The 22,998-nt window shown below is 31.6% G+C and overlaps 1 protein-coding gene across 5 annotated transcripts in view; it reads left to right on the top strand.

Moving 5' to 3' along the window:
* LOC114937659 (uncharacterized) overlaps window positions 1-22,998 on the top strand; it is an 88,349-nt gene that overhangs the window by 30,646 nt on the left and 34,705 nt on the right. For all 5 annotated transcript variants that reach the window (XM_029311230.2, XM_085489005.1, XM_029311231.2 and 2 more), the window contains 3 exons: window positions 2,836-5,259; window positions 6,301-6,395; window positions 7,849-7,978. In XM_029311230.2, the coding sequence (XP_029167063.1) occupies window positions 3,091-5,259; window positions 6,301-6,395; window positions 7,849-7,978 (2,394 nt within the window). In that variant the 5' untranslated portion in view covers window positions 2,836-3,090. The remainder of the gene's footprint in view (window positions 1-2,835; window positions 5,260-6,300; window positions 6,396-7,848; window positions 7,979-22,998) is intronic.

The raw sequence follows: 22,998 nt of genomic DNA on the forward strand, positions 1-22,998 counted from the left end.
ATTAAAAAATTTATTGATTAGCCGGATCAATTATTTTAATTCGATTTTTGCTTCTAATTGGGACTTTTCGCGTTGAACTATTTGTAATTATTTCAATTTATTGTTAACGTATTTCGCTTTTTAATTTTGACATAATTATCTAATTTATTTTGACTATTGTATTGCGAATTTTTATTAGAATATTTTTTATTTTTTATTATTTTTTATTATTTTTTTATTGCGCACTAAGGAAGACTAAGTATAGTTCGAAACGTTTGTAATTAAGAATATTAGAGTTTATATTGTAATTAGTTTTTTTAAATTAAAATTTTTCCAAGTTTAAAATAATTTTTTATTGCTCGTTTCACATGGCCTCGTAATATTTAGTAAGTTATAATTATGGATGTTTTCCATTTATGACGATTTGTGTCTACTTGAGTTAGCTCAAGTCAGCAGCGCCAATACGATAAATGGAAAGCATTTGCTGCGCAGAAGTTGATGCGCATAGGTCTGCCCTATGTAAGAAAATGACATGTCGGAAAGACGACTATAGACAGTTATGTCGTTTAAGATTGAAATTAATATATATTTAATTAAACTATTTTTCAACTTAAAAATTATCGAAAATTATGTTTCTATATTATATAAAACGTTTATTTGCAGATTTTGCAACTTCTGTATCATAATATGAAGCAGTTTAAAAATAAATAATAAATATCAAATTAATAGAATATAATATTTATCAAATAAGTTGCAAATCTTGCCAAATTGTAACATTATAGAAACATATTTCAATATATAATATTAATATTAATAATTAATATTAATAATTTAATTAATGTTAGTATATTAATATTAATAATTTTTGGAATTAATATATATATATATATATATATATATATATATTAAATATTATATATAGCGTTTTTTTGAATAAAACAAATAAAATAAATATGATAATATTTAAATATTAAAAAGAAAGTGAATTAATGTAAGAAATTCAGCTATAAAAAAATTAACTTATAATTGCAGTCAACCAAGTTCTTAGCCAAAATAAATCTTTTTACTTTTCTCTATTGTATGTACAATCTAATATACAAAAATAAAAAATCTTAGATTATTTTATATTAATAAACTAATAAACTAATTAAGATTTAACATTATATTTAATATTTTATTGAATATATTTTACTTACGTGTAAAGATATATAATTTTCTACGATAATCTCATCTCTCTTATTAGTACTAAATATAACAGAACCTATAGGTGTACGATCAAATAAATAGATAAATTTATTTTTCGACGTTGGTAAAACTATAAATGTCACACAACCTAACCTAATCTAACTCTCTACAAAAGCAGAGTTAGCAAAAGTTGACATTGCCGTAGAGTTAGCAGAGGAATTGAATATTTTTTAATTATTTTATATTATATAATTAGGGAATCGTTTGGCGAAGTTTAGAAAAACTATTTTAACATTTAGGAAATAATAGTTTTTTGTTAATAACAAAATTTTATCAACCGTCAAGTTAGCAGATAGTAATAATATTTAACATTAATTATAAATGAAATCGATTAGAAATAATTTGAGAATAACATATTCATTGTTATTTTTATGTGGCAAAAGTCCCTTTTTTAATTCAAATAAATTTGTATAATAACAAAATTTTATCGAGCGTCAAGTTAATAGATAGTAACATTTACTATTAATTATGAATAGAATCGATTAGAAATTATTTAGGAATAATATATTTATTGTTATTTTTATTTGAGAAACGACCCTTTCTTTAATTTAAATAAAGTAGATTATAAAAAATGCATTATACGTTATGCATAAAGCATAAGGAATTCAACCAATGAAAACCTTTCATTTCTATTCTAAGAATAAAATAAAAGACATATATATATTTCAATCATTTTACAGTTGTTGATTGATTATAAAGGGAATAGGTTAGTTTTCGGACAATTTTACAAGTGTGCCAAAGGCTTAGAGCATATATACCTGGAGAGGGAATTGCTTTGTCTGTCGTGCTAAAAATCTATGTCTAAATTTGGTGCAAGAGAGAAAGATAGCTTTTAACCTTTATCCGCAATGCGCAAACGTAGATGACGTCACGGTGACGTCACGCTCACCGCGCCGTTTGAAACTGGAAATGTAATTGGTGCTTTCGCTAATTCGCGTTTGCGCATTGCGAACGGAGGTAACAATCTACCCTTCTCTTTCCTTAAAAACGTGGTTCTCTCTCGCACCCAACTTGGACACAGTTTTGCGCTCCTATTCCCCTTCCATATCTATATGTTCTAAGGCCAAAGGATTTTGTAGTGTTGATTTATTGAAATATCGTTTTATCTAAGGCCGAATTCACACCTTGACAGAAAAGCAAAAACAGACAAATAGAAGCCAATCAGAACTCGCGCTGGTTAGTAAGTTTACTACCTAGTAAGCTTACTATCAGCGCGATTCTGATTGGCTTCTGCTTTTCTGTCAAGGTGTGAATTCAGTCTAAAAATATCTTAAATGTTTGCTTATAATTATTTAATAATAATGTTAATAATATAATTATTTATAATGATAATTAAATATATATATAATAATTATTTAATAATAATGTTAATATAAAACATTGTTTTACTATAACTTCACAACTATTTTTATTTTTTACTATAAGTATATATAAACTTTTGTCTTTATTTTGATATGAGAAATGTGTCCTAGAAGTTTGTTTAAGTATTTTGTAAACAAAACCTGCATATTGCAATAAATATATCAATTTCAAATATACATATAATTCTGATTTTAATTTTCAAGAGAAATTTTCTTCTTGTTAATAGATTTTTATTTATATTTTTTTCAGATTACTCATCCGCCAACTACAATTCGAATTTAGGCATCGTTCAATCATGTTATTGACTGTCAAACTATATTAATAATTTTTAAATAATAATATTAATAATTACATACGGTGACAAGAAAAAAAAGAAGACACTCTTCAAAGCAAAGTTGGGAAAAGAAGTGAAACAAAGAAGTGATGACGCATTATATGAAAGAAAATTATAGAATAACTTGGCAATTAAAGAAAACGGGAAGTTTAGGCCAACCGGCCTGAGATATGCCAGTAATAGCAGTGACACCTCAACAATCAGTAAGGACATCTTCGTTGCTGTTAGCTGATACAGCAGAACAGTGTCGATCATCATCATTGTCGTGGGGTTGCCGGGTCTACGCGACCCGACGCGATCTCTTTATACCAGCGATTGTCGACCCACGTCCGAGCAGAACGGTGCACTGTCCAGATTTAAATGCCTGTTTAGTGAACGAGTCGCGCTCGAAACACGATCGAGTGGACTGTCAAACAATCCACTTTGGTTACGCGATCCCAATTAATATCGTGTCGGTTCACGAGAGTCCTGAATTAGTCGAATTGGTATTAGACCAGTCTGCCGAATTTAGTATTCAGGCAATAAATTTTCTATTCGATCATCATCCGCAATTGCGTAAACAACAGCGTTCCCATGAAATGGCTGCCACAGCCAAGCATGATCTTCGTCGAAAATTCCCTGCGGATACGACCCCTTCTGGTGAAGAGGATATCGCCGCTATCGCTAAACAGATCAGTGATCATGCAGAAGCGATTTACCAGACGTGGAAGAGTCGTGGGTTAGCGCCTACGGAGATCTTAACTTGTCACAGTAACGAGATCGCTGTTGATAAGTTTGGTAGCGCATTAACACCTTGCAAATTATCAACTATTGAGAATAATGTTAGCGGTAAAACGTTGTCAGCGCCATTACTTGAACGTTCTTCCTCGACCACGGAAGATATATTAACTCAAACGCCAAATTTGGACAATGGAAACCTCGAAAAACTAGTCAATAATTTTGTAGTAGAGGATAAAGCTAGGATAGCCGCTTCCAAGCAGAAATCGTCGTCGAAGTCATTACCGTCTTCCATACAATTCGCATTACAAAAGTTCGAGAAAAATTCTGTGCAACAACAACAGACGACAGCAACTTCCACGAAAAATAATATAACTGATAACTCGAAGAAATTAACAAACGTCTTGTTATCTTCACCGTTTTTGAATAAACCATCGCAAATAGTAAAACCTCAAATTTTTACAAAAACTCTCGGCTCTCATCACTGCGAAGTTTTTCTAGAGACAATTGAAACTACTTTCCCAGTCGATCTGACATCTTCCAAAAAAGCGACACAGCAGAAGAGGCCCGCCAGTATATTAATTGCCTCATCGCCCACTAGTTCTTCATTAAATACTGATTCGATACACTCGAAAAGTTCGGGTTTGACAACATGGCCATTAAAAAATAAGTTAAATGATGCCAGAAGAATCGTAGATATATCAACCAAACCATCCCAACTAAAGGAAAATATTGAGAAAATATTACCAGCGAAAGAGGAGAAAAGACCAATCGTGATAGAAACAGATTCGCGATGTACGTACTTCGATGAAGTTGCACGGGAAGAGGAAAGGTTAATAAACGCTTTAAAAACAGGCGCCGTCATTACTGAAGAATCAGAAAGGACGATGATGTCTAAACGCACAAAGCCGGCTATTACGCGGGAAAAACCAAAAATTGAACCTATTAAACAAATTATTATCGGAAGCCATCATGGAGCTGGTTCAGCAGTACCCAATTCAGCAGCGTCTAGCTTGACAACATCTAGTTCAACAGCTACTGCGGCCAATATCGACAATGTTGCTGCTGTTGTCACCACTAGTCATATCCCATTAATCAACGAGTCAAAATCGCTTAACAAAGATGATTTGTCCGCTATGTCAGTGGTAGACTATGCTAAGATTAGATATAAGGCAGCTCAACAGAATTCGCCTACTCAACAACGGCTCGAAGAACAGCGAGCCTCCAGCCATCCATCTCATTCCACTACGGAACAATTGGTTTCTAACACAAGAACAAAATTCGAGATAGAGATGCGAAAAGATAAAGATGTTAAAGATGCTGAAAAGGATGTAGTGGCATCCAGATGGGGGCCGAGGATTTCTCCAACGCGATCTCGCCTAGAACAGACTGTACCTCATCCAGAATTGACTAATCAGCAAAAGCAACACATAAGAGCGGCCGCAGCAACTGGCGGAACAGGCAACAATCCCGTCAGACCGTTCCTTACCAGAGGTTCTGTAGCAGAACGTGTACTTATTTTTGAAAAATGTCCGAGTGAGCTACTATTGGACAAGCGTGGTCCACGACAACCAGCCATTAATACATGGAGAAGTGGTCATGAGGTGCAAAACAAAGCTCAGGTAAATCATATATTTCATATACATATATGTATAATAATTTATATAAGACGTCCCGAAAGTTACAAATTATTAGCAAGAAAGTTCTCTATAAAATTAATTAAAAAAATATTTCCCATTTTTCATTCTATAAACAATAGTTTTTGAGGTAAAAAAATGTAAAACTAGCCAATTACAGATTACGATTAAACAGACACTTGTCAGTGAGTTGCGCATCGCACACTTTACGTGCTTCGGGCATTTGTTTAATCGTAATCGATTGATCAGTTTTAAATATTTTTATTTCAAAAACTACTGTGGAATAAAAAATGACAAATATTTTTTGTTTTTTCAAGAACTTTCTTGCTATTTGTATTTGTAAATTTCAGGACGCACTTTATATATAATATATTCAGGTTGTATAAAAAATTCTGGAACAGTGAAATATCTTGAAAAATATAAATTTTATAAAAAAATATTTTAAACAAAAGTTATAGACAAGACGTGAAAAACAATACATATAATTTTTTAATATTTTTATTTATTAAAAATTGACTAATACAGTATAAAACTTTCAAGTATACATATATAAAACGTAATACGAAATTAATTATATGGTTTTGAGAAAAATTATTTTAAATACGTAATATAGAACAAAGATTTAAAAATAAAAATTAATTTTTTGTAAAATATGTATACATATTGTTTTTTTAACATGAAATTTACTTATCGATATTTAGCAGTGTAAAGGCTTCTCATGCAAACATGTAAGTGTTATGTAAATCGAATAAGAGCAGTCCTATAAAAACTGATGATGTAATTCACTACATGAGAGATGTGTTAATCATCTCTCTTTGAAATTTTCTTATGATGCGACGTAATCAGTATATTTTTTGATCAAATAAGTTCAAACAAGTTACAATAAATTCGCGAAATACAAAATTGCAATTTTTAACATGATAAACTTCATTCATTGACGTAATAATGCATTTTTTATAGATAAATGTATATTTCTTTCTTAAATAAAATGATTTTTTAAAAATTTCTCAAATATCTTTTTTCTAGATTTATACGAAAGAGAAAACTCAACAAAAGAGTTTGCCGCCACATACAACTTTGCAAAGACAGGTGAAAGCTAATAAGACCGTTTATATACCGAGGTTCGTATACAAATATGTATTCCAGAAAATATTGACAAGATCTATTCTTGCCAATATTTTGTGCACAAGCTAATCAGATTATAAATAGTATAAATATCCATTTAAGGCTTCTGGCTCGCCGACCATGTTGGAATTGTGACGTCAGAGGCAAGAAAACACACGCTGAAAATTCTTAGATGCCATTTAAAAATAAAAACATATTTCGATGAAACACAGCACTTCAGATAGCTTTGCACTTTTAAAATACTTCGAAAACTATTCTTTTCCCTTCATAATCATTCAACAGCTGTAAAATGACTGAGGCTCAGTCCGTCTGGTTTTTGCACATGTGCAGTCATTCCGCATGACAAAGTCTGATATCATGATCATTTTACAGTTGTTGATTGATTGTCAAAGGAAAAAGAATAGTTTTCGAGATATTTTAAAAGTATGCTAAGGCAATCTCAAAAAATGTTTTATCAAAATCTTTTCATTTGAAAATGACATAATAATCCTAAATGCCATCCTGTTTGATCGATAAAACATTATTTTTATGCACCCTTTTCTTTTTATTGGTTCAATAGAATAATAAATGCTTTTCCACGATTAAAGTACATATAGAAACAAAGCGCGAACTTACCGATTTTATATTAAAAACAAAAAATTTTTAATTTCTTAATTAAAAAAAATTTTTTTGTAATTTTTTTAAACATAAAATCGGTAACGATAAAATATTAAATTTCGTTTGCCAGGAATGAAATACTAAGGTAGTAGATATTAAACTGACTACACTGGCTGTCTATTAGATTTGTTAAACTATATTTATTGACGTTTCGACCATACGGGCTGTGGTCCTTTTCAAAATTACAATAGAATCATTTTGAAAAGGACCACAGCCCGTATAGTCGAAACGTCAATAAATATAGTTTAACAAATCTAATAGACAGCCAGTGTAGTCAGTTTAATATCTACTACCTTAATAAAATCGGTAAGTTCGCACTTTGTTTCTATATGTACTTTAATCGTGGAAAAGCATTTATTACTCTATTCAATCAATAAAAAGAGAAGAGTACACAAAAATGAAGTTTTATCGATAAAACAGGACGGCGTTTAGGATCCCCTTAAGAATATTCAGCGTGTGCTTTCTCGCCTCTAACGTCACAATTTAACATGGCCGTGGCGAGGATCCAGTAGAGTATCCTCTAGTAAGAGTTAAAACAATCCGCCATTAATAGCCAAATGATATCGTATACATACATTATATACTAATATCATTACATCACTACCGCATGTCTCGAATAACTTTGTCTTTTTCTTTTGTTTATTTTTGTCTCTTTCTTACTCACTCCTTGGCTGTAACTGACGAAACCAATCAGGAATCGACCCCCTGTTGTCTTAACTCTTACTCGAGGAACTCTAGGATCCAGGAGCTTTAATAGTGTAATTTTAAAATAGCACTATCTTTTTGTTTTAGATTTTACTTTCCAGGAGGAAAACCTGTTCCTCTTTCGCAATTGGAAACGATCGTCTCAAAAATTATTACAGCCTTTCAAAATTTACCGAATTGTTGCGCTTCTCGTGCGCAATTTCATACCATTACAAAGGTCAGAATTTATGCATCTTTTTTAATTAAAATAATTTAATTTCTCTTAGAATAAATAGAATAAATAGAAATAATTTAATAGTTCTCTTTAATATATGTACATATACATTAACAATAAGAATTTTATTTCCTTTTGTGTTTTATATATACATATATAAATATATATATATATATATATATATATATATATATATACACAGGGTAGGCCATTTTAATCTTTCCACTAAAATTTCTCAAAATCCAAAAATTTAAGACAAAAATGTTTCAGATAAAAGTTGTATGGTTTCAAGGGGGACATGAGATGGTGTCATTGATTTGACCTTGAATAGCCATTTGAAGGTTACGTGAAGGTCAACTTCAATTTCTTAAATGGAACACTATATTTTTTCTTGCATACTTTTGTAGCTGACTTCGAGATCTTTCCAAAACACTACAATAAAATATTTTTTCATGAAGTATTTTTCGAGTTATTAAGGCTGCAAATTTGCAGTATTTTGACATAAAATACAAAATATCTTGGGAAATATTCATTTTTCGATTATCATACCTTAATACTTTTATGCACAGAATAATGAGATAAATCAGTTGATGTAAAGAAAACACATAGTTACCTTTAAAAAAAATATGAAAATTGCAATAAGCAGTTAGATAATTTTTCTTTAAGACAACTATGTGTTTTCTTTACACCAATTGATTCGTCTCATTATTCTGTGCATAAAAGTATTGGTATGATAATCGAAAAATGAGTATTTCCCAAGATATTTTGTATTTTATGTCAAAATACTGCAAATTTGCAGCCTTAATAACTCGAAAAATACTTCATGAAAAAATATTTTATTGTAGTGTTTTGGAAAGATCTCGAAGTCAGCTACAAAAGTATGCAAGAAAAAATATAGTGTTCCATTTAAGAAATTGAAGTTGACCTTTACGTAACCTTCAAATGGCTATTCAAGGTCAAATCAATGACACCATCTCATGTCCCCCTTGAAACCATACAACTTTTATCTGAAACATTTTTGTCTTAAATTTTTGGATTTTGAGAAATTTTAGTGGAAAGATTAAAATGGCCTACCCTGTATATATATATAGAACGTCCAATAATAATTGTCGCATTTGTGTTTAGATAGAGTGGATTAAACTGAGTAGAAATGTACTCTATTATTTTGTGATTTTCGCAATAATTAATTAAAAATTAATTTAAAAATATTAGCCAATCCAGATATTATAAAAATCAAAAACTATATATATAAAACAATATATATTTTGTTTACATTATATACATATAATACACTTAATAAAATACACTCCTTTACCATAAGGAAATTTGATTTGTCAACTTAAATAAAAAAATATTTCATTACAAAAAAATAAATATTCCATATAATTAAATTTTTACAATAAATCAAAAAACAACATATGCATTATTATACTCCCAGAAAGCAAAGTCTGCCAATATCAGATACCAAGTGTTTGATATCAAATGTTGTCATAAAAAAGGTTTCAGATTTGTTGCAGAAGTAATTATTCCTGATATAATCAACAAAACTGGAGCAGAACTATGCTCACAGAATCTGACAGCAGATTGACGACAGAATCTAACATGACTTTAGGTCAGATTGTCAGCAGAAACCGCGAACAGGATCTGTGCGCACACAATTTGATTTCAAGATTTTTATCAGTTTCTGTCGTCAATCTGCTGTCAGATTCTGTAAGCAGGTTCTGCTAGTAAATCGTAAACAAATTGCGGAAATAACAGATGCTGACCTGTTAGCAACTTTTGTAGAAATTTGTCGCCAATCTGCTAACAATTTGCACGCATTTTGCTTTCCGGGCTGATATATTAAAAAATAAGATATTACGAAAATGATACATTTCTGGATATGCCAAGTTCAATTTTATTTTTGAAACTCATTTTATGCGATTAAAAATTGCATATCTTTCTTTTAAACTATATCACCATAATTTATTTAGAATTGACTAGAAATTGATTGTATAATCAACTACAAAATTAGATGATTTAAAGATAATAATTTTTTAACTATTTTTTAAAGAGATAATTTTTTAACTATTTTAATAATTTTTTATTTATTTTTATTTATTTCTACAATTATAAAGAATTTTTGTATATATTTGATATGTGATTTAAATTTTTTAATATTTTAAAATATAAGCTTTTTCTATAAATATAGGCATTTTTAATTTTATAACATATTTTTGTAGATATTTTATTATTTTTTATAAATAAAAATTGTTATATTATACGTATCTTTATTTAGTAGACAAATTCATAGGTGAGAAATATTTTTAACATTAAAAATCTATTAACAAATTTAATCAATTGAAGTCGCCAGTGATAATTAAAAAATAACTATAAATTTAACATATATAAGATAGGCAATAAGAGCCAAATCGCGGATGACAGTGCGTTATTCTAAACGAAACTAAATTTTTTCGTTAGAATTAAATACCTGTGCACAAGGCACCAAATTTTTACTTGGACACGGCCAAGATATAAAATTGGAATAATCTCTACAAGAGATTTTTAATTCCATGTATCCCCTATTCCCCCTAAAGAAATAAAGTGCGAGAGAAAAATATAGATCCGAAAGTCGCAGAATCGGGAATCGAACCCGAGACCTTTCGCTTGCCGGGCGACTGCTCTTCCAACTGAGCTATTCAGATCCTTTCGATTCTATACTTTTCTCTGTTATATATATTAATGTTGGTAAATAAACGCCTTTAAGCCAGCGTGTATAAATTAAGAGTTTAACTAGGCTCTGTAATATATAAATATAAATTTAACATATATAAGATAGGCAATAAGAGCCAAATCGCGGATGACAGTGCGTTATTCTAAACGAAACTAAATTTTTTCGTTAGAATTAAATACCTGTGCACAAGGCACCAAATTTTTACTTGGACACGGCCAAGATATAAAATTGGAATAATCTCTACAAGAGATTTTTAATTCCATGTATCTCCTATTCCCCCTAAAGAAATAAAGTGCGAGAGAAAAATATAGATCCGAAAGTCGCAGAATCGGGAATCGAACCCGAGACCTTTCGCTTGCCGGGCGACTGCTCTTCCAACTGAGCTATTCAGATCCTTTCGATTCTATACTTTTCTCTGTTATATATATTAATGTTGGTAAATAAACGCCTTTAAGCCAGCGTGTATAAATTAAGAGTTTAACTAGGCTCTGTAATATATAAATATAAATTTAACATATATAAGATAGGCAATAAGAGCCAAATCGCGGATGACAGTGCGTTATTCTAAACGAAACTAAATTTTTTCGTTAGAATTAAATACCTGTGCACAAGGCACCAAATTTTTACTTGGACACGGCCAAGATATAAAATTGGAATAATCTCTACAAGAGATTTTTAATTCCATGTATCCCCTATTCCCCCTAAAGAAATAAAGTGCGAGAGAAAAATATAGATCCGAAAGTCGCAGAATCGGGAATCGAACCCGAGACCTTTCGCTTGCCGTGCGACTGCTCTTCCAACTGAGCTATTCAGATCCTTTCGATTCTATACTTTTCTCTGTTATATATATTAATGTTGGTAAATAAACGCCTTTAAGCCAGCGTGTATAAATTAAGAGTTTAACTAGGCTCTGTAATATATAAATATAAATTTAACATATATAAGATAGGCAATAAGAGCCAAATCGCGGATGACAGTGCGTTATTCTAAACGAAACTAAATTTTTTCGTTAGAATTAAATACCTGTGCACAAGGCACCAAATTTTTACTTGGACACGGCCAAGATATAAAATTGGAATAATCTCTACAAGAGATTTTTAATTCCATGTATCCCCTATTCCCCCTAAAGAAATAAAGTGCGAGAGAAAAATATAGATCCGAAAGTCGCAGAATCGGGAATCGAACCCGAGACCTTTCGCTTGCCGGGCGACTGCTCTTCCAACTGAGCTATTCAGATCCTTTCGATTCTATACTTTTCTCTGTTATATATATTAATGTTGGTAAATAAACGCCTTTAAGCCAACGTGTATAAATTAAGAGTTTAACTAGGCTCTGTAATATATAAATATAAATTTAACATATATAAGATAGGCAATAAGAGCCAAATCGCGGATGACAGTGCGTTATTCTAAACGAAACTAAATTTTTTCGTTAGAATTAAATACCTGTGCACAAGGCACCAAATTTTTACTTGGACACGGCCAAGATATAAAATTGGAATAATCTCTACAAGAGATTTTTAATTCCATGTATCCCCTATTCCCCCTAAAGAAATAAAGTGCGAGAGAAAAATATAGATCCGAAAGTCGCAGAATCGGGAATCGAACCCGAGACCTTTCGCTTGCCGGGCGACTGCTCTTCCAACTGAGCTATTCAGATCCTTTCGATTCTATACTTTTCTCTGTTATATATATTAATGTTGGTAAATAAACGCCTTTAAGCCAGCGTGTATAAATTAAGAGTTTAACTAGGCTCTGTAATATATAAATATAAATTTAACATATATAAGATAGGCAATAAGAGCCAAATCGCGGATGACAGTGCGTTATTCTAAACGAAACTAAATTTTTTCGTTAGAATTAAATACCTGTGCACAAGGCACCAAATTTTTACTTGGACACGGCCAAGATATAAAATTGGAATAATCTCTACAAGAGATTTTTAATTCCATGTATCCCCTATTCCCCCTAAAGAAATAAAGTGCGAGAGAAAAATATAGATCCGAAAGTCGCAGAATCGGGAATCGAACCCGAGACCTTTCGCTTGCCGGGCGACTGCTCTTCCAACTGAGCTATTCAGATCCTTTCGATTCTATACTTTTCTCTGTTATATATATTAATGTTGGTAAATAAACGCCTTTAAGCCAGCGTGTATAAATTAAGAGTTTAACTAGGCTCTGTAATATATAAATATAAATTTAACATATATAAGATAGGCAATAAGAGCCAAATCGCGGATGACAGTGCGTTATTCTAAACGAAACTAAATTTTTTCGTTAGAATTAAATACCTGTGCACAAGGCACCAAATTTTTACTTGGACACGGCCAAGATATAAAATTGGAATAATCTCTACAAGAGATTTTTAATTCCATGTATCCCCTATTCCCCCTAAAGAAATAAAGTGCGAGAGAAAAATATAGATCCGAAAGTCGCAGAATCGGGAATCGAACCCGAGACCTTTCGCTTGCCGGGCGACTGCTCTTCCAACTGAGCTATTCAGATCCTTTCGATTCTATACTTTTCTCTGTTATATATATTAATGTTGGTAAATAAACGCCTTTAAGCCAGCGTGTATAAATTAAGAGTTTAACTAGGCTCTGTAATATATAAATATAAATTTAACATATATAAGATATTTTCTCTCGCACTTTATTTCTTTAGGGGGAATAGGGGATACATGGAATTAAAAATCTCTTGTAGAGATTATTCCAATTTTATATCTTGGCCGTGTCCAAGTAAAAATTTGGTGCCTTGTGCACAGGTATTTAATTCTAACGAAAAAATTTAGTTTCGTTTAGAATAACGCACTGTCATCCGCGATTTGGCTCTTATTGCCTATCTTATATATGTTAAATTTATATTTATATATTACAGAGCCTAGTTAAACTCTTAATTTATACACGCTGGCTTAAAGGCGTTTATTTACCAACATTAATATATATAACAGAGAAAAGTATAGAATCGAAAGGATCTGAATAGCTCAGTTGGAAGAGCAGTCGCCCGGCAAGCGAAAGGTCTCGGGTTCGATTCCCGATTCTGCGACTTTCGGATCTATATTTTTCTCTCGCACTTTATTTCTTTAGGGGGAATAGGGGATACATGGAATTAAAAATCTCTTGTAGACATTATTCCAATTTTATATCTTGGCCGTGTCCAAGTAAAAATTTGGTGCCTTGTGCACAGGTATTTAATTCTAACGAAAAAATTTAGTTTCGTTTAGAATAACGCACTGTCATCCGCGATTTGGCTCTTATTGCCTATCTTATATATGTTAAATTTATATTTATATATTACAGAGCCTAGTTAAACTCTTAATTTATACACGCTGGCTTAAAGGCGTTTATTTACCAACATTAATATATATAACAGAGAAAAGTATAGAATCGAAAGGATCTGAATAGCTCAGTTGGAAGAGCAGTCGCCCGGCAAGCGAAAGGTCTCGGGTTCGATTCCCGATTCTGCGACTTTCGGATCTATATTTTTCTCTCGCACTTTATTTCTTTAGGGGGAATAGGGGATACATGGAATTAAAAATCTCTTGTAGAGATTATTCCAATTTTATATCTTGGCCGTGTCCAAGTAAAAATTTGGTGCCTTGTGCACAGGTATTTAATTCTAACGAAAAAATTTAGTTTCGTTTAGAATAACGCACTGTCATCCGCGATTTGGCTCTTATTGCCTATCTTATATATGTTAAATTTATATTTATATATTACAGAGCCTAGTTAAACTCTTAATTTATACACGTTGGCTTAAAGGCGTTTATTTACCAACATTAATATATATAACAGAGAAAAGTATAGAATCGAAAGGATCTGAATAGCTCAGTTGGAAGAGCAGTCGCCCGGCAAGCGAAAGGTCTCGGGTTCGATTCCCGATTCTGCGACTTTCGGATCTATATTTTTCTCTCGCACTTTATTTCTTTAGGGGGAATAGGGGATACATGGAATTAAAAATCTCTTGTAGAGATTATTCCAATTTTATATCTTGGCCGTGTCCAAGTAAAAATTTGGTGCCTTGTGCACAGGTATTTAATTCTAACGAAAAAATTTAGTTTCGTTTAGAATAACGCACTGTCATCCGCGATTTGGCTCTTATTGCCTATCTTATATATGTTAAATTTATATTTATATATTACAGAGCCTAGTTAAACTCTTAATTTATACACGCTGGCTTAAAGGCGTTTATTTACCAACATTAATATATATAACAGAGAAAAGTATAGAATCGAAAGGATCTGAATAGCTCAGTTGGAAGAGCAGTCGCCCGGCAAGCGAAAGGTCTCGGGTTCGATTCCCGATTCTGCGACTTTCGGATCTATATTTTTCTCTCGCACTTTATTTCTTTAGGGGGAATAGGGGATACATGGAATTAAAAATCTCTTGTAGAGATTATTCCAATTTTATATCTTGGCCGTGTCCAAGTAAAAATTTGGTGCCTTGTGCACAGGTATTTAATTCTAACGAAAAAATTTAGTTTCGTTTAGAATAACGCACTGTCATCCGCGATTTGGCTCTTATTGCCTATCTTATATATGTTAAATTTATATTTATATATTACAGAGCCTAGTTAAACTCTTAATTTAAAAAATAACTATTAATTTATTTAATACGACCCAACTAGCACATTACAAAAATAAGAAATCACACGTTTCGACCAACAATTACTGACCTTTATCAAGTGTATCTAGTTATTGAAGTAAATTTACATATTAAATATAAACTATTATCCACGAGTACACCTTCCGATCTTAGCAAAGAAGACTACGTGAACATAATGAATCTTCTTCGCTAAGATCGGAAGGTGTACTTGCGGATAATAGTTTATATTATGTAAATTTACTTCAATAACTAGATACACTCGATAAGGGTCAGTAATTGTTGGCCGAAACGTTGTGTGATTTCTTATTTTTGTAATGTGCCAGTTGGGTCGTACTGAATAAATTAATAGTTATTTATTAAAAATCTATGTTCAATATTTTCATATATATTTTTCGTCTTATACATATGTATATACAATGCGAATATTAATAAAATTATAAATATATTAATTAATATTTAACCATCTTTAGTGACAAACTAAAATACAATAATTGATATTAACAAATAATCGGATAAATAAGAATAATTAATTTACCTTTAGAAGAGCAGTGATATCAGTTAAAAAACAACGATCTATGTCAACATATTAAACGGAATTAAAGTCACTCGGTGAAAACAATTGTATTTCGAGGCATCGACAAACCTAGAAGAGAGGGGAGTCAAAAGGGAGAGGAAAAGGAAAAAGAAAAAAGATAGAAGGAAAGCGGGTAATTACTGAGTCTAATTAGTAAAAAGCATGTTAATAATTGCCGAGCTAAAATGTGTGAAAACTACTTCACGTTTATTGGGGAAACTTTTGGACAATTTGCTTGTCGTTTAATAAAAGAGTTTATGAAATTTTCGACTTTACATATCAAATTAACGACGAGAATTAGATTCCTAAAGAAATGCTTAACACAAGATATTATTCCACCACATTTAATGTATTTGTTTAAAACGATGTCCTATTTTGTAAAAATCAGAAGGCCAAACTATATCGACATAACTATAATACGCAAAACGGATTATAAACGTTGAAATACGTGACGCTTATAAAGACTCACGATACATTATAAACAATATTTAGAAAACATACAAGACATTACACTCTGTGTTTCAGACTTATATTTTAAATCGATTCTTCCAATTACAGGAGAGATTTTACAATCGTCGTTTCGATAGCGAAATTAATAGGATTGAGAGGACATTAAGAAACCCAGTGAGAAATCACTAGTTAAAAAGACGTTGATTCGACGTCGTTTTAACTAGTGATTTCTCACTGGGAAGTGATTGATATTTAAAATTAAAACTTCACATATGAGTATAAAACCCATTGATTTTACGTGTAAACCCTATGCATTTGTCGGATCTAAATATAGCAAATAAGGGGAATAACAATGTTAAAGATTGGACATGCTTTCATGATTTGCCATCAAATAACAATGAGATACGAGTCAATGTATCACCGACTTCTTTTGAATTTCAGAAACCTTTAGATATTATTAAAGATAAATGATTTCTCAACTTTACTAATAAGGAGATTCCTGAAAAATTTATACTCTTACTACAATTAGGTGATCGTTTTGGCCCATTCTTAATAAAGATAAAGAAAAAATTGCGATTGAATTTATTAAATCGGTTGAGGAAAACGCTGCAAAAATTGATGTAAACACGCATAAATATTAGAAACCGAGTTATTCCTGTAATCGATGAGTTCCTGAAAAACAATACAAAACTAACCTACGAGAGAGATGTGGTAAATTGGAAAATTTAACTAATATCTTTACGAAAAAACATCCAGAGATTATTTTTACGCGAGAGGACAAAGGACATGTCACTGTTGCGCTACAAAAAACAGATTATGTTACCAAAATAAAAGGTTTACTTAATGACACTAGTACATACGAACAATTAAAAAAAATCCGACAAATTCTCTGATAAATTGTTTAAAGTTTCTCCTAACCTCTTGGAAGCAAGGGGGTTATCGACGATAACACATATAGATATTTAAATTGTAGCGAAGATAATTTACTTCGAACTTATGGTCTGCCGAAAGTGCATAAACCTGATGTGTGTGAAGTTAGCCCAGCACTTTTCGAATTTTGAATTTTTTTTGATTGTGCTGCATTGTGCTCCGTTCGTGCTGTATTGTGCCGCAAACGGCAACTCTCTAACATAAAGCACATTCAAGAAAAAATAAAAATAAAATTTTTTTGCTAGCCCAGCACTTTTTGAATTTTGAATTTTTTTTTATTGTGCTGCATTGTGCTCCGTTTGTGCTGTATTGTGCCGCAAACGGCAACTCTCTAACTCGAAGCATATTCAAGAAAAACAAAAATAAAATTTTTTTGCTAGCCCAGCACTTTTTGAATTTTGAATTGTTCTTGATTGTGCTGTATTGAGCTTCGTTTGTGCTGTATTGTGCTGCAAACGGCAACCCTCTAACTCAAAGCATATTCAAAAAAAAAAAAATTTTTTTTTGCTAGCTCCGCACTTTTCGAATTTTGAATTTTTCTTGATTGTGCTGCATTGTGCTACGTTTGTGCTAACTTGTGGCGCAAATGCAAGATCGATAACACCAACAATAAAAAAACTTGTGCCATATTGTGTCGTTGGAAAAATTTCAATATCTCATTTTATTTCGATAAAACAAATTCACAAAGATAGATTAAAAAAATATTACAAAGATTAAAAAAACATAAATCACACTGCAATGCAAATATAGAATTTCTGCAAGTTGTGCTGAGTTGTGCCACTCAAAATCTACAAGACACATGCATAAAAAGCAGGGATTAGCCTGAAGGGATAAAAAAATTAATAAAAAAGGGATGAGAATGAATAAAAAGACATTTCATACATCTAATTTTAATATGTATAAATATATGTGATAAATATATTTAATATGACACACACACACACACACACACACACACACACACCGCTTTTTGCGTTACCCCGAACCAACGACGTGGACGTAGCGGTATTCTGGTTCCATTTTGTTTTGTTTTATTTTTGTTTTTAATTTTTTTTGTTTTTTTAATTTTATTAATTTTTTATATATTTTTTGTGTTTTATATTTTTGATGTTATATTTTATATTTTTAATATCTTAGATGTACATATATATTATATTTGAAAATAAAACTAGACAAAATTGTGAAATTTTTCCAACGACACAATATGGCACAAATTAAGAGTTTAAACAAGGCTCTGTAGTATCAATATAAATTTAACATATAAGACAGGCAATAAGAGCCAAATCGCGGATGACAGTGCGTTATCCTAGACGAAACTAAATTTTATCGTTAGAATTATAAATACCCGTGCACAAGGCACCAAATTTTACTTGGACACGGTCAAGATATAAAATTGGAATAATCTCTACAAGAGATTTAATTCCATACATCCCCTGTTTCCCCCTAAGGAAATAAATGCGAGAGAAAAATATAGATCCGAAAATATGACACAAGTTTTTTTATTGTTGGTGTTATCGATCTTGCATTTGCGCCACAAGTTAGCACAAACGTAGCACAATGCAGCACAATCAAGAAAAATTCGAAAAGTGCGGGGCTAGCAAAAAAAAATTTTTTTTTTCTTGAATATACTTTGAGTTAGAGGGTTGCCGTTTGCAGCACAATACAGCACAAACGGAGCTCAATGCAGCACAATCAAGAAAAATTCAAAATTTGAAAAGTGCTGGACTAGCAAAAAAAATTTTTTTTTCGTTTTTCTTGATATGCTTCGAGTTAGAGAGTTGCCGTTTGCGGCACAATACAGCACAAACGTAGCACAATGCAGCACAATCAAGAAAAGTTCAAAATTCGAAAAGTGCGGGGCTAGCAAAAAAATTTTATTTTTGTTTTTCTTGAATATGCTTCGAGTTAGAGAGTTGCCGTTTGCGGCACAATACAGCACAAACGGAGCACAATGCAGCACAATCAAGAAAAATTCAAAATTTGAAAAGTGCTGGGCTAGCAAAAAAATTTTATTTTTGTTTTTTCTTGAATGTGCTTTATGTTAGAGAGTTGCCGTTTGCGGCACAATACAGCACAAACGGAGCACAATGCAGCCCAATCAAGAAAAATTCAACATTCGAAAAGTGCTGGGCTACCTTCACACACATATAAACCTGACTGTCTAGAATCATTATTTCCTCCATAAATAGCCCATTCTATAATTTAGTCAACTTTCTTCACGAGTTAATATATAATAATATTCCAAAACCTAATTCTTATGTTACCAATAGTTTTGAGTTAGTGAATAAATTGAATTGCATAAGATTGGAACCAAACTATAAATTGGTTTCACTTGATGTGATCTCTTTATTCACTAATATTACCAACAGACTTGGCCATTTCTAGTTTAACAAAAAGATGTGGGAGTATATAAGGTAAAAGACAACACCTGCATCACTCAAGAATCCTTTAACACACAAAAAGCATCATAATTAGTTTAGTAGATAAAGTTATCAAACTATCCCATTCTCGCTTTTATTAAGAAAAAGTCATACACATTTTATTGAATAACTGCTTTCCTTTAGATTTTATTTTTCAGGCAATTAAGGATAGACTTTTTTATTTATTCTATTTATCTGACAATAATAATGAGTTATCTGGTAATAATAATAAAGATTCACAAAAACCTTATTTCGTGTTTCCTCATGCTCACTCAGTGAAAAATAAATTTAATTTAATAACAAAAAGTTTCGGATATAGAGCTGCATTTTCGAAGGCCAATAATCTCAATAACATCATTAAAACACGAAGACAGGTTGAAACATACTAATACGTGTGATGTTGTTTATAGAATTTCTTGCGGAAATTGTAATGCTACTTATGTAGGCCAAATTAAGAGGAAACTTAAAACTAGAATCAAAGAACATCGGTCTGATATTCTTAGAAATGCAGCTCCTTCTGTAATATCTGCACACCGCATGAATAATCATAAATTTAATTGGGACGGTGTACAAATGTTGGATATTAAACACCGTTACAAAAAAAGACTGATTTCTGAGATGCTACACATTAAAGGACAAAAGAATAACTTAAATAAACAGAGTGACACTGAACTTTTCCCTGACGCCTACTCCTCAATTATCAATTCTTTATCCATCTTTTAATTTTACTCGCTTTTCTTCTCTCTTTTTTCTTTTTCCTTTCTCTCTCCCTTTTGATTCCCCTCTCTTCTAATTTTGTCGGTGCCTCGAAACACAATTGTTTTCACCGAGTGACTTTAATTCCGTTTAATATGTTGATAGATAGATGTTTTTTGACTGATATCACTGCTGTTCTAAAGGTAAATTAATTATTCATTTTTATCCGATTATTTGTTAATATTAATTATTATATTTTAGTTTGTCACTGAAGATGGTTAAATAATAACCGAATCGTTTGATAACTGATTGCTGTTATTGCTTTATTACAACTTAACACCAAGATCGTGTATGTGCTCTTTGCCTATTTGTTACTCTTTAATGATTATTTACTGAGCCTAACTAGTAAAAAGCGTATTAAATAATATACTAATTAATAAATATATTAATTTATGTATTTTCAAGAAAAATATCTATTTTAATGTACAAGGTGTCCCACTTTGAAAGTATTAAATTTTAATATCTAAAAAACTAAGTATATAAAAAATTGAATGATAATAATAGTAAGTATACTCTACACTTGACAAATTGTATGATTTACAAATCAAGACAAAAATCTTATTCAAAGAATTTTGGAACTTATTTGAATCCTTCGAATATTATTTTAGTAACCCTTAAATACTCGTCTACATAGCCAGTAAGCAATACAGAGTAAAGAGTAAAGACCTTCACACACGAATCTACTTAACACGTAATACGTAAACCGTAAGGAAATTCTCCAATCAGTGTCGATTATTTCCTTTTACAAGAGGGAAATAATATTCTGCTTAAGGCCTTCACACACGAATCTACTTAACACGTAATACGTAAAGGTGCGATCCCATGATACAGAAATCGACGTGCGGAACAGAGAATGCGTGAATTGAACAGCCAATCAGCGTTCTTCCGCATTATTCTATCCCGCATGTTTTTCTGTGCCCTGTGCACGGTGCGTGAAAGATATGAAAATGACGCGTTCCGGGAAATAAATACATAATTTAAAAACACGATCTACACTCCATTCCTCTCAGCCATAGAGCCACACGCGATGTTATTGCGATAATTAAGAAAGAAAATTTTGGAAACTAAGGAATTTGTATCCTATGGTTGGGATCTCAGAAATTCCCCTTGTTCCTCTCTTAACTTCCCCTGTAAAGAAATAGGCGAGAAAAATATTGGTCCGAAAGTCGGCTGAATCGGGAATCGAACCCGAGACCTTCCGCTTGCCGGGCGACTACTCTTCCAACTAAGCTATTCAGACACTTACGAATCAATATTTCTCTCAATATTTTTACCCTCAAAGCGTCGTAATTAGGCCCAGACGCGATGAAACAAATAATAAGAATATTAAGTCGGCTCCTTAATTTTTTAAAAACACGATCTACACTCCTCTCAGCCATAGAGCCACTTTCCCGATTCAGCCGATTTTCGGACCAATATTTTTCTCACCTATTTCTTTACAGGGGAAGTTAAGAGAGGAACAAGGGGAATTTCTGAGATCTCAACCATAGGATACAAATTCCTTAGTTTCCAAAATTTTCTTTCTTAATTGTCGCAATAACATAGCGTGTGACTCTATGGCTGAGAGGAATGGAGTGTAGATCGTGTTTTTAAAAAATTAAGGAGCCGACTTAATATTTTTATATAATTTAAAAAATTAGTATTTCATCGAAACAGTAATATTTGTTAATTTTATTTAAGTATAATATTTAAAATGTTGAAATAAATATTATTGCGACAGTATTAAATAAATTTAATTTAAAATTATATTATTACAAAAATTGTTTTTGAATCCTATGACGCATTTTTGGTAAATTTTTCGTATCATGTGCACAGAGCACATCAAATTATACGTCATTATTATTGATGTGTCTAGAGTTTTGAAGCAAAGATTAAAAATGGTTATAAATTATTAATGTTGCAAGAAGCTATTAAAACAAAGAAGTTGCAAGAAGTTCTAAATTTCCGTATAATGGAAGAAAGGAAAAAAATTTTTCAGACAAAACACGTCTGAACCCGTCAAAGGACACTTTCAATTCTAACTTTATAGGTTAGCTAGAGTAACGCAACGCATATACGCAAACGCATACGGAAAAGGTACAAAAAATGCGAAAGAGTGCTGATTGGCTGTTCAATTCACGCATTCTCCGTTCCGCACGTCGATTTCCGTATCATGGGATCCTACCCTAAACCGTAAGGAAATTCTCCAATCAAAGTTGACTATTTCCCTTTACAAGAGGGGCTATTCCCAGTTTACGTATTACGTGTTAAGTAGATTCGTGTGTGAAGGCCTTAAGTAGTACAAAATGGGATTTGTTCATTTTGTACTGCTTACTGCTTATTTTTTACCACAGTATAAAAATATACAGTAGGGACACACAGCGTCGGCACCTTTGATCTTTTTCAGCCGACTTTTCAGCGTCCGCCATGTTTCTGGTGGACAGTACCGTGCCAATAATTTTAAGAACCTGCATCATTTGTATATTTTAATTTTTATGAATATTAAATTTTGGTATAATATAGATAGAAATAAATATATAAAAAAATTTTTTAAGTTTAAATAAAAACTATTATGTGCATCTAAAATGTAAAAATTACA

The sequence above is a fragment of the Nylanderia fulva genome, unplaced genomic scaffold, assembly GCF_048542155.1.
Source record: "Nylanderia fulva isolate GAGA-0341 unplaced genomic scaffold, ASM4854215v1 Scaffold76, whole genome shotgun sequence".
In the NCBI taxonomy this organism is placed as follows: domain Eukaryota; kingdom Metazoa; phylum Arthropoda; class Insecta; order Hymenoptera; family Formicidae; genus Nylanderia; species Nylanderia fulva.